This window comes from Ptychodera flava, chromosome 4 (genome assembly GCF_041260155.1).
Source record: "Ptychodera flava strain L36383 chromosome 4, AS_Pfla_20210202, whole genome shotgun sequence".
NCBI lineage: Eukaryota > Metazoa > Hemichordata > Enteropneusta > Ptychoderidae > Ptychodera > Ptychodera flava.
In genome coordinates, this window is record NC_091931.1 from 38,554,198 (window position 1) to 38,568,393 (window position 14,196).

Sequence of the window (14,196 nt, forward strand, 5' to 3'; positions counted from 1 at the left end):
GGACCCGGTTGACCTTATTTGTAAAATGTAGAGGGCGGTGTTGCGGATTGGTCAACAATGTGGCGGTGGATGGACGTGGAAGCTTGCCGTATGTATATATTGCACTGTAGTGTAGGACCGAGCAAAATTGACGGCTGAGAGGTTGGGGGTTAAATTCATGCTGGGGCCGGGGGGTCTGAAACAGTGAGGTGTGGGGACTTTTTTCATAACCATGAGGAGCCTCCATTCTAAAAGCTCGAAGCAATGCACACACTGTTATGTTGTGAACATAAAGCATGCACTCAGATGTTCTATCCCTACCATAGGGTCCTCAGTCTCCGATGATATTGATGATGATGATGATGATTGAAGCTTAAATATTTAAAAATGGAGAAAAATAAATATATATTTGGACTCTGTAAATTTGTTGTTGTCGCTGTTATGATTGTTGTTGTTGCAATTTTGCAGCGCACATGTATAGTTAGGCTGTATTGAATTTCGCAGCGCATACTTTGTTCTTTTCTGCAAATACTATCAACAACAGCAACAACAACAACAATAACAACATCAACAACAAAAATTTACAGAGTCCAAATATATTTCTATTTTTCTCCATTTTTAAATATTTAATCATCATCATCATCATCGTCAATATCATCGGAGACTGAGGACCATGTCCCTACCACCCCACAGGTGCCTGGAGTCGCCGTGTAGTATACAAAGAGAGAAGGTCCCCTTCTCTCTATGTATTTAACGTCAACTCCACGCACCTGTGCCACCCAAAACCGGGAGGGGGTTACTCCCATAGAAAGGTGCAACATTATGTGCCACACGAATGGGTCACTTTTTCAGGAAAGAATCACTAAATATGGATTTATCTTTCATTAAAAACGAAACATAGGGCAATAACATAGGTAATGTCCCATGACAGAAACTGGAAACCTTCACATGAAATAACGGTAAAAATTCCCAAAATTTGCCAAGGAAATTACCAGCAAGGGTCATTTGTTTGAAATATGCATGGGCAGACGTTTTCTACCTAGGCTGTATAACCTTGTCTGACAATGTTGGAATTACTCTCCTCCACCCCACCCCACCCCGCTCCTTTGTGTTCACTAAGGCTTTTCTGCGCCTATCCTAAAGTATCCAAGTCGACAAGACCAGCTTTCACTGTTTTGATTACAACACGGGCCATGGTGCAGGAAAAAAAGTAGGGAAGTTTTTTAAATAAAAATTGTCATGCAGTAAGACTTCATTTATATTGGTTCTTATGGCTTATGAACTGTATTATCGGAGAAGGAACCGTACGCAATTTGTCACTTAGTCTCCCTTTTGCTTTGAAAATTACTTGCAGCAGCCATAAAAAGTCATGTCAGATGGACGCCATTGGTCACACATAAATGGGGTCCTCACTACGGTGTTGAAATTTGAGTACTTTGATTATAAATTAGTCGAAAAATCCGAGTTAACTCAAGATCTTTCCCGGAATCGACTTTTTAATGATTTTAAGCGGACATTCGCGCTACAAGTTTTGCTTAATATTTTGTGTAATTGCTTAAAAGTATTGTTATTGAGAGCTTGAAATTACTAGTCACCTTATGAAATATCTTCGAATTAATAATAATAATAATAATAATAATATTTATTTCTTACACGCACTACACATACGTCTCAGTGCGATTTACATATTTTAAAAGAAACAAACAAATACTAAAAACCAGCAAAAGCAATAAAAGAAAAACGAAAATAAACAATGTCAAAATCTGTCAGCACCTGTACCATTCTCGTACAATAAACAAAAGACGGTGATAAAAATTTAAAAAGTTAATTCATTATAAAAATGAAATAAAACAAAAGACGGTGATAAAAAATTATGAAAGCAGTAGAATAAATTAAAAAGTCCCAGTTAAAAAGTCCTAGTTAAAAAGTCCCAGTTAAAAACCATACAGAAGATGATCCTAAAAACTCAATCACCAATAGAACTGATTAAAAAGATGAGTTTTTAAAAGACGTTTAAAACAGTCCACAGATCTGGCGTTGCGAATCACTGGCGGCAGCGAATTCCACAGAGCAGGTGCACAAACAGAGAATGCTCTCTGCCCGTATGCCTTATTAAAGTTTCCATGAGGTGGCACCAACCGCAAAGAGTCAGCTGATCTGAGATCTCTCACTGGGGTGTAGATTTCAAGTAAATCAATTAAATAAAGTGGTGCGAAGCGATGAATGGTTTTATAGGTGGTTAACAAAATTTTGAATTTGATGCGAGCATCAACCGGCAGCCAGTGCAGATCAATGAGAACAGGTGTGATGTGATCGAATTTCCGAGTCCGGGAGACGAGACGAGCCGCAGCATTTTGAAGTGATTGTAGGCGATCCAGCTGAGTCTTATTAACACCATACAGGAGACTATTGCAATAATCAAGCTGAGACGTAATGAATGCATGAACCATCTTTTCCGTTGTAGGTTTGTCCAATAATGGGCGGATCTTGCCAATTCTAGATAGTGCATAGAAACCTTTCCTGCAGACATGGCTAATATGATCAGAAGCAGAACCGTCGTTGTTGAGCTTAACACCTAGATTTCGAACTGACGTGGACGGGGCAATATCAACCTCGCCTATCCTAAGGCTGGAAATTTTCACCGCATCTGATCTCAGGCGTGACGAAAACTGAATCACCTCTGTCTTATTGTCGTTGAGAATCAACATATTGGATCTCATCCACCTGCGAATTTCATCTACGCATAGCTCAAGAGAAACTTGAACTTCATCAGGTCTCTTGCACACGACATAAATCTGTGAGTCATCCGCATATAACATAGAGTTGAAGTCATGCTTGACAATGATGTCTTCAAGTGGCGCTGTATACAGTGTAAAGAGAATTGGTCCAAAAACCGAACCTTGGGGGACGCCATATGTCATATCTGTACTGGGTGATGTAAATGAGTCTATCTTAACACGCTGATTACGATTGTTGAGATAGGATCCGAACCATGATAGAGCTTTACCAGTGATGCCAAAACGGAATTGAAGTCTGTGAAGGAGTACATCATGGTCAACCGTATCGAAGGCAGCAGACAAGTCCAACATAACAAGGAGAACATCTTTCTTTTCGTTGAGAGCGAGCATGATGTCATTATGGACACGCAGAAGGGCAGTCTCTGTGCTATGGTGAGCGCGATACGCACTTTGGAACTTGGTTAACAGTGAAGGTTAGCCAGGTGAATGTTCAATTGCGAAGCAACAACCCGTTCAAGTAATTTCGATAGAAATGGCAGATTTGACACAAGTCGGTAGTTCTTCAGATTGTTTGGATCAAGGTCCGGGTTTTTCAGCGATGGTCGAATGATCGCAGATTTGAAATGACTTGGAACGACACCAAATGTCAGTGATGCATTGAAAAAAGATGCGTAATAAACGGTGCGAGAACAGAGGCGAATTTCTTGATATAGTTTGTCGGAGAATGTCCAGATCGCAGGATTTTGGAGCTGCCCGCTCAATAAGAGTACGAACCTGATGCACGGACACCTCACTGAAAGTTGGTAAATTATGAGATGGTAAGGTGTTGCCGGTGTCGGTACTGTAACTAATGAGGCCTTCACGAAGTTTGGCAACTTTGGAGTTGAAATAGCTCAGGAATCTAGATGGTAGTTCCTTCAATGGAATCTCACTGGGTAGAGCATTAGCGTTGACAGCTTTCGTATCAGATAACTCAGAGACGATCTTAAACAACTTCTTGTCATCTGCCTCTTGGATGCGAGCGCGATGGTAGTCGGCCTTTAATTCGTCACAGCGGCGAAAATATTCGATTCGCTTTATCAGAAAAATCTGCCGATCAATCTCAAGCTTTGTCGAGCGATACTTTGACTCAAGCCGTCTCACGTTCTTTCTTACATCAGTAGCTCTTCGCAGTACCATGGAGCACGTACTTTGTCGGTCACCAATTTCTTCTTTATAGGCGCTACAGTGTCTAATATCTCAGTAATGGTGTCGCAATAAAATGTAGATATGGCTTCAACGTCAAACTCTCGTGGATAAGTGGACAACTTGGAAGAGATTTCATCTTGAAAGACATCGATGTTAACAGTTCGGAAATCGCGACGTGAAATACTCACTTTTTTGGGTGCAGGGCGTCGAAGATTAAGATCAAACCGTATGAGACTATGATCAGAGTTCATAAAGTTCGATACATCCACCGATTGAACAAGCCCATCTGTCGAACGTGTAATCAGGAGATCTAGAACATGGCCCTTGTTATGCGTCGGTGTGAGAATATGTTGATGTAACCCCATCGAGTGCAACAGGTTCATAAACTGACTGTGTCGGTCGAGTTCTGCTCATCAAGGTGAATTAAATCGTTCATCATGCTGATTACAATCATTACTGACTTAAAACAGTTGCGTAAAGAAGTTTTGTAGTTGCCTGTAAGGTTTTCATTCGACTATTTACCAATTTGACCTTTTACTTCAAAAACATGCCATTTTGAAATCAATTTCTAGTAAAGTGATTTTTTTGTATTTGATCTTGCGATGTATTTCCTTAAGACAGGGATAAAATTTTAGGAGGGGGTTGCATTTTGTCTGAGAGTGTAGTCCCACATGCATTTTTTCAAATGAACGTGTAACTCACGCATCTGTATAAGCGCCCTCGCGCGCTTAATCTGAAAAATTCTTTCTTTTTTGGCGAAGGTCGACTCGTGAATTGCATGCTGCAACAATGGTAGTCACAGTAAGTCAGAACTAAATGTGACAAAACAGCGAAACGTACGTTACACTTTTCATGAAATGATGATATCAAAACTGTAGAAATTAATATCACTAGCAGCTTAAAATAGAATTCATCAGAGATGCTCAGACTCCAAAATTTTCATAACATTTTTCTAGTATTCTGCTTCAAAAAGTTGCGTAGGACTGATTTTTAAGCTTGTGGTGTGATTAACTTTTCACGGTCCAATCTTTTTGAGATTTGCCAGTTTAGTTTTTTCCCTTTAGAGTTAACACAGGTATAGCGACTAATTTTAAATGTTGGTAAATTTTAGGTTATTTATTCTCTGGTCTACATACATTCGTACGATGACCCCTGATTTCATTATCGGTTCTGAAAGTTAATTTAAAGTTTCCCCTCGCGAATTGAAATAGTTACGTTCCGAGGCGCTTATTGCCTTAATATAAAAGATGTTGGCTGTTCCCTATGATGACCGAAAGTAAATACATCAATTTCCGTGTGATAGATCTTCACTCGACAAACGCGACCACCAATGATACTCTAACGACTTGTCCGAGCGGCACACGAGAAACTTATTAGAATGCGCCGCATGGATAGATACGCGGACTCTCAAACTTTTAATTTTTTTTTTTCGGTCTTTCACCTGTTGAGGCTCATTTTGTGCCAATCCCCTCCACCTCAAAACGAACCTTCATAAAGCGAAACTGGTTTTATGAAAACTGTGTTGTTTATTAATTTGAAAGAGATCGGTTGGAACATATCTGGGCTATTATATAGCATTAGATACGCAAAACAAATTGTTACAAAGTGACAGCTAGTTTTCACATCAGATCATATTGATGAGCATAATTTTCATAATTGACTGTTCTTGTACAAGTTTGGAGCAAAGAAAGTGTAGCAAATCGGGTAGGCCCAGAGAAAATAGAATAAATTGTTCCTGGAAAGTACCGCTTCCACTTTTGCCGAATCGGATTTAGATTTCTCCGGAAACTTCGTAAAATAGCTGCAATTTATTCCACATTGCAGTTACCTATTAAAGCAACGAAGGTGATGGCGCAATCATTCTCTCCATGGAGTTTGCGCCCTCTTTACTTTGAGTACTACACTTTGTAAAGGATCTGTGAAGGAGGAAATAATCTGCGATGTTGTGTTCTCATAGAAGAACATTTTGCCACAAAATGCAATCATATCTAGTAATCATTCAAAAAAAATCACTTGAGTGCCATATTGCGTGTGAATTTAATCAGTCATTCTTTATAAAATAAGTGAGAAGTTGATTTCACAAAGACTGACATTAGTACAACATATGTTCCGGTTAACGAACACAGGTAATAAACAAAAAGATTTTACAATATCTGGGAGTCGAAACGCCGCCACCGGCAGCAGACCGACTATTACTAGAGGCAGTGATTCCGCCCAACAGCAGGTATCACCAAGATGTAGAGACATTTGAAACCTGAGAGGAGGAGAGAAATGTAACATTAGTTCGATCTCTAAGTGATTACACTAGTACTTAGCTTGTTCGATGCTTAGTTGTTTGAATTTAAGTTTTAACTTGACATGCTGCTAATATCAAAGAACTAAAGCAGGAAATTTGTTCCTGCAATAATTTCACTACGAAATATCTAGGCTGCATGACTGGTGAATAGAGTACATCAATATGCTCGAACCTCTACTCGCAGTGTGGTCACCCAAATGCGTTGGCGCATGAAATTGTAAATTGTAGTGAACAAATAGGTTATGTACTGTACGTAGTATATTTCGTCTGAAATGCAACATCTACATAATATGTAATGTAAGTGTCTTAGGAGTAAAAACCTGCCTTAATTCGATTGTGACGTATATACTTTTGTACAGTACCTCGCCACTAATGTAGCTGCATACTTTACTTCCGTCCGTTTTCTTCAAATGTTGGGCTGTTACCGGCGGATTCTCAAGGACACTTTTTAAGCATCGTAAAACTTATCATGCATCCAGACGCAAACTTTTATGACTGTTCAAAAAAAGAAATACGCCGAAATACACCCTATGGCATTGCTTTCAAAATTTGTTGTGAAGTCAGTCGAGAAAAAAATACGGGGTAGCATATACATGTCAAGTAATAAAAGCGTCCACTTAGCAAGACCAATGAAACCCTGTAAAGACTGTAGCCATACTCTGACCAGATTGAATTTTATAGCATTTTGCGATGTAAAGACATTCCTTTCCACAAAATATTCACCAGAAGAAATAGGCGTTTAATGTTCTTTTATACTGTGTCGTTTAGTTTACAGTGTCGTTGTGAAGTCCCTTGTGTCCTCAAACTAACCCTTTGATCTGTTTATGTTTCAAAAACTCTCCCATGGCAGAGGATCAGGCTAACTGTTGGTTGCACTTTCACCGTGGACAATGCGGTCAAGAGACACAGATAGCTTTCATCCACGTACTTTTCAGTGAAATTAGTTTTGTTATACCCATTGTGTTCTGACATCATAAATTATACTGACAGAAATTACAACAACAACAACAACAACAAACACATTAACAAATGAGAACGAACCTTACAAAATAAGCTAAGGAGTTCAGGCAGTGCGGTCGAAAGAAAGACATTTTCCCTAATCAACGTAAGATGTCATAAAACATTGCATCAGGTAACTTGTATTCATCTTTTTCAGTTTATCATTTTACTAGTAAAAACCAATTCGAAGATCGTGAGGTCGAGTTATAGACATTCTTTGTACTTTATGAATAGCTCTGCGATGCTGCACTGGGCACATACTCCTCCCCTTCATTGCTGAACAGTATGCTCACGGACTACAATTACAGCGAAAGTCATTCATTAAAGTTCACTTAAAAAGACTGACACTTCATACAAGGTCGCTCACTAGCTTTGAGAGAAAGAGAGAGACAGACGCACAGACAGACAGACAGACCGACAGAGACAGACAGACAGACAGACAGACAGACAGACAGACAGAGACAGACAGACAGAGACAGAGAGAGACACAGGGGAGAGTGAGTTCGGTGGCTTCATGTTATTGAAGTTTGCAATAGAAAAAAAATTCAGGGCAAACTAATCATTTTGTAAAAGGCGGAATCTAACATTCCAATCGCAGGAAACAACAAAATTTCATTTCTACGTAGACACACCAGTCGACAAAACTGATCACATTGCATGCATTGTGCACGGTCGACTGAAAGATCCGTCGCTCGAGACACTCTCTACTCTCCCCTCCTGGGATGCGTAGAGAGCATATTACAACAACAACAACAACAACAGCAACAACAACAACAACAACAACAACAACAGCAGCAGCAGAAGCAGCAACTGGGGAGCGTAGAGAGCGCCCTCGAGCGATGAATCTTTCAGTTTATGTGCTTGGTTGCATACAGACAACTATATATACTATGTCACCAGTGATTTGAATTCTCTCACGAGGTACTGGGTGGTGACCTTCGACCCGACCGTAGCTGACCCTTTCTAAGGTAAATGGAACCATTACAATACGATGAATACCCTTTTCTTGGTTGAATACGCGCATATAGACCACCATTTGTCATACCTACCCGTAAACAATCGTGAATATCGTTTACGAGTACATAGCTAGCTACCTAATAATGTGACTGTTTGTCCAGTCCAGTTAAAATTCACATTACAAGTATCATCAACCGAATCGGCTGGGCTGTGGGAGCAGAGGCAATGGCATATACAGCCGATTTTATATTATTTCGGAATGCCAAACCGTTTCAGGATTTTTTACTCTGTAACTGTTGATTTGAACAGGCCTCGCTAGACAGGCTCTGTCAGGGGCAACACACCGTACCTCTGGCAAAATTTTGTCCTATAACCATCATGGTCTGTGAAAATGCGGTAATATCTTTCCACGGTTAGTGTACTTTTCTATGAATAGTTCAATCCCATAGAGGTTTGTATTTGTGGCAACTTTTCGATAGCACACACATGTCTGCTTGGAAACTTGTAATGCAGGGTTCGAAATTAATTTTTTTGTTGGTGGTCAGTTTGACCACCAGATTCAAATTTTGGTGGTCAATTGCAAAATTTGGTGGTCAAAAAAATTAGTAATACCAGAGTGTAATTCTTGTGGAGGTTGGGGTCCATGGGGGTGAATAGTGGGCTGTACACGCTGTTTTGGAATCATTTCACCATGCTGCTACACATGTTAAGTTGGTTTACATGTATGTGGATGCCCAGTAAATCCACTGGAAAATTTTCAGTCATTTACAGATCAACTTGACCTACTGCATGAGTGACTGACTGACTGGTTATATGCAAAGGACTTGAGTTACAGATTATTTTAAGTTTTGACAGAATTACTGTGTAATAAAGAAATGACAATTACTGCTTGTATAACTGACAATTATTGCATTTTTTTTGGACTATTATGAAGTTTGTATGTGTCACTTTAATGACTATAGACGAAATTTGCTAGGAGGTGTTATTCAACGTTTGCAGATTTTATCACAATAATCATAGCAGTAAACAGTAAAACAAAGAGAGACATTGTCTATTTAAAGGAACACTCAGTTGAGTAGTGGAGTGGGGTTGAAGGACTGACATTGAACCACAGTGGAGGGACTGTGATTGAACAGACAAGACATGTACTAGATAATTGCTAAAATATCTATCTCTGAGGACAATATATTGTTTCTAGATACTCCTAGCAATAAACTGTGAGAGGCATGTAAGATTTACAGCTCTGCAGTGCACTATTGTGACCTCCAACAGTGTTTCATCTAGGATGCTACACCAGGGGGGGACTGGTCCCCCTCTGCAGGAATTTTTGAGGGGATTTTAAAATTTTGGGGGGATTTAACTAAAACATATAACCACGGCTTTACAGGTAACTTTTAATGTTGCAATGATGTCACTTGTGATACACATACTACAAACCATAAATCACTTGCTTACACAATCCAAGCTGCTGGCTGCAAACACCATCCTATATAAGATGTTTTCAAAAGTCAACAAATTTGAGTATCTCTGTTGTGAATGTATGTAGAGCTTAGAAGAGTGGCGGATGGCTCATTAATATTCGTAAGCATTAATATTCCTGGAAAACGTAGCGTAATTTGTATGCTACAAATGCTGTATGTTTGTTAACAGCTAGCCATTTCCACTGTACATGAACCTTCAAGGGATTTTTTTCATTTTTAACTGAACTGTGTGTACTTACACAAAGCAAGAAAAATCTTTAGTAGTTATAAAGGAATGCTTTCCTATCTTCTGAAAAAATAATATATATTTGTTTGTCACGTTTTTACTGTGCTTGTATCATCCCTAACCACAGTAGAGTTTGGATCAAGATTGCCCTATACAAACCTGTTAGCTGTATTTTTCTAGTGACCTAGCTGGTCTTGTAGTCTTGTGCGCAGACTCAGTAAAGTTAAAACGAACAACTTAGGAGGTCTCTGTCTGCCGTGTTTTGAATGTGGAGTTTCTCGATGTCAGATTCGCTCCAATTGCTTTTTGTCAGTCATTTTACAGTGGGAAAATAACAAACAGAAATGTTGTTGTCATCAACAGTTAACTTTAGGGTTTATTTGCCCGAAAAATAAGTCAATGTTTGTTCACTGAATTCAAAAACCGGGCCCATTGACACTACAGCTTGCTTGTTGTGACCATGGATGTAAAAAATAGACCCATGTTGTGACTCTCATTGCATGCAATCCCGTCACGTCACAGTGCCAATGCCATTCACTGAACTGAAAACGTTTCTGTAACAGTAGAGTCAAATTTCCGAGTCAATTTTTGCTACCAGAATTATTTTCATAGTGTTACGGACATTCATACTATGCACAAAAACTTCAGTTTGTCTCCTGTTCTCGATCGTACAGAGATAATGAGACAAGGGCAATGAACTTTTGTGAACGTAACTCTCAATGGGCTGACATGCTTTCATATGCAAAATCAGCTACGGAAAGTACAAAAAGTATCAAAATCGAACTAAAATTAGTTCCTTTCATGTAAATGTTCTTGCTACACTATACAATGCCTGTTGCCAAAGTATTACAGCGAGCGCGAATAGAAACTGGACACCTAATTAGCAAAGTACCCAGCTGTATTGCGAGGCATATTGCTATTTCCCTTTGTAATTCGCCAGTGACTTTGTTAACTTGTCAGCGATATCGTTTTATGTTTCAGTCAGCTGCAGACACTTTGAGATGTTGCAATAAAGCTTATCTGGGTTTGAGTAATTCAGTATAGGGGTGGCTGCTTGTTGCTTGGTGGGATTCAAAACGAGTGAAGATAATAATGATATTCAGGTGAATATCAGAAACTTCACTAAAAATAAAGATATTTGTAAGCTACACTTGTGGTCTCATTTAGTGCTCTCTTGAATTTCAATAAAATCCCCTTTTGTTTGTGTCTACTTCTTGTATCGTGAATGAGTCAACTGTGGTTTCTTCCAAATAGAGTGGCTGGCGCAACATTCGCGAGGTGAATGGCGGCAAAATTTTTATGTCCAGGTTCTCACATCTGGCCACATTCGTGGTATCCACGCAAACAACAATAAAGGAGTTTATGCTTGAGTCCAGGAGAAGTGATCATTTCAGCACAATTTTGTAACTTTTGAATTGCATAGAGAGTGCAACCGGCGATTGTGGAGGTAAAAAGAGATGCTGCGATGCGATGCGCACCATGAAAGTTTTGTAGAGGTTTAACACAATATCCAGAATATAACTGAATGCGTGCCTTCAGTAACACAGTCTCTCTTATTGAGGATCCGTATCATGAATAAGTATAGCGTACGCGCACCTAAATTTTGCATTTTCTTACAGGTTTTAATGTCAAACCACAGTAAAAAGGGTCCATACATTTATATCGGTTATAGAGACAATTTACCCAGCTATACCTAGTGACTTTCCGCTTTCACACACGACCAACGGCCGTCGGCAAGTCTCACCATTCCTTATCTGGAATAAACTATTTTGTGATTAGGTCGAACGCGTTTCCAGCGGCAACCGTCTCTCAGGATAAAATCAATTTAGAAATACCACAAGTATTTTACCTAAGTGAAGACAATTATAACTTAGAAATGTAAGTGGAAATTGCACATTGACGTAATGTGATTTAATCCTTAAATTGACGCTAAATGTACTGAAGTCTAGTGCGGACGCCCCTCCAAAGAAAATGCATCCGTCTCCGTTTTGTCACATGACACTAAATACTGTTGCATCTTTCAAATAAAACTTCAACTGACAGAGATGTCGACCCGTCTCAATATCGATATGCGACTGAAAATTATTGATTTGTCTACGGCTGGAAACAGTGTGCGTCAGATCGCTGAACAGCTGAATACGCCAAAGTCTACGGTTCAGAACGTGTTAACCCTCTTTACCAGGACAGGTTCCGTTTTGCGGCAGAAGATACCTGGAGCTCCCCGATCAAAATGCTTGCCGGACGTAGTTGAATTTGTCGAATTTCTCAAATTCAAAAAAGCATCGATCACTACCTCTGAGATACGGGCAGAACTCCTTCGTGAAAGCATTTGCACGGAAGAGACTCTCCCAGCATGCAGAACGATATACGAAATTCTCAGGAGAGATCTGAATTACTCATACAAGAAGATACAAAGTATTCCTGCTGAACAGCTGACTGAACGGAATTTACAGAGGATTATGCTGTATATTGATGCAGTCACCCAACTGGACCCTCTCAGCGTTCATTTTTCGATGAGGCAGGCATCAAAGGACAACCGCTAACAGACAATACGGGCATAGTTCAATAGGCCAGCGTGCGTTTGAAGTTCAGCGTTACACATCAGACGTGAATTTTACTTTAAACCTCCTTCACTGCGCGCGAGGAGTGAGTTACTTCAGTATTCTTGACGGCCCTTCAAACGGATTAGAAATGGTGCACTTTTTCGAGGAGGCCCTAGAAATGGTAGATGACCAAGGTCAACAGATTTTATCACCAGGCGATACTGTGGTAATGGACAACTGTGGTTTCCACACGGGCGCTTTGCAGAGACAAACTTGCGCCAACTACTGAATGACCGGAGAGTGGATCTGATATTTCAACCCCCTTACAGTCCCGAAATGAATACGTGTGAACTTTGTTTTCGCTACGTGAAATGGTACCTTCAACAGCATGATATATTTGCTACGCAATTTACAGAAACTGCTATCATAGACGGAGTTTCAGAAATTACACCGATAATGTCTCGGAATTTCTTTAGACTATGCGGCTTCCCGTTGTTTTGACTCTGATCATTCATCGGCCTTGGGACCGAGCATCACGCGAATGATTACTAATCAGCTGTACATGGCATGCAGTATTTTACACATGCGTTTATGTTTTTCTGTTGCTGTGGGCGCAAATTTGTACCTCATTAACTCAGATTTGCCCACAAAAACTTACCAATCACCTATCTATCTTTGAACTTTGTGACATTCTGATGGTCCCGTAATCAACCGAGCGGAATACAGCTGATCTGCGGACTTGAAGTCAGCTGGACTAATACATGTCAACGTTGTCAGAGTTTCTCTCACGCTCAAACTTTTCTTTAAACATAGGTTTGGATTATGTAGTTGTTTTCTAGATTGATATGCAAAACTGGCATGACACTGATGTTCCTAATCCATGTTTTGAAGCGTTCTCCTCGGCAATACTGAGACTTGTATCAAACTACCGTTATACTCTGTAACGCGATATAGAATAAACGTTGTTGACAAAAGTGAGACTTAGTTGTGCACCTGTATTTCGTTACACTCAATACATCCACTGGTTTTCACATTCAGTATTTACAACACATCAATTGAATATTCTTGTAAAATGCAGTATTTTAATAACAAAGGAAAAATGTCATCCTAAGACATGGCACATCTGAAAGGAAAAGTTTGTTGTAGGTAAATATAATCTTCATGAATAAACTCAATACAATTGGCCATGGGTTTTTTTAAATAACAATAGAACATTTTTTTTGGAAACATAATAAGTTTAACAGCAATGCAATGTGAAACGTTTGGGTACGCTTATTATGATGAAAAGCTCAGATGGAAATTATTTACGATGTAAATAAGCTTTGTATCAAACGGCCAAAATACGACGAATTTACCGGTAGAACAGCAAAAGTAGTCTGTTGTGCACACTCGCTGACAAGATATGTACCGGAAGTAGCTGAATCACATGAGATAATGAACGTGGAGTGCAGTATTTTTATGCACTTTTTCAGCAGTCCAAGAATGCCAAAATATAAATGCATACTGCTTGACAAGTCCGCGAGATCATGTACCGGTAAATCCAAACTTCAATGAGAGTCATGTGTCTGTCGCGTTCTTCTTCGACGTCCCAGTTTGTAATAGCAAAGCAGCTTCGAAGAGTGCATCCATATTTGACATGTGTTGTTCAGCATGACGATCTGTTGCTATCGGGGATGGCCGGTGGCAGCTGGTGTCGGTAGAAATTGCTGCTGCGGCCGTGACTTGTGAGTTGGTGGTGCCCTAGCTTGAATATCTGTACTACCAGATATTTGACGTAACCCGGCGTCAA

General features: G+C 39.7%; 1 protein-coding gene across 1 annotated transcript; it reads left to right on the forward strand.

Moving 5' to 3' along the window:
- The first annotated feature begins 11,909 nt into the window (after positions 1-11,909).
- Positions 11,910-12,407, forward strand: LOC139132277 (paired box protein 1 homolog). The gene has a single exon (XM_070698666.1). The coding sequence runs from the start codon at positions 11,910-11,912 to the stop codon at positions 12,405-12,407; it is 498 nt and encodes a 165-aa protein (XP_070554767.1).
- Positions 12,408-14,196: the final 1,789 nt, after the last annotated feature.

What these genes read in the sequence shown, in the direction of transcription:
- LOC139132277 (XM_070698666.1), top strand. Translation starts at nt 11,910, where the DNA reads ATGTCGACCCGTCTCAATATCGATATGCGACTGAAAATTATTGATTTG.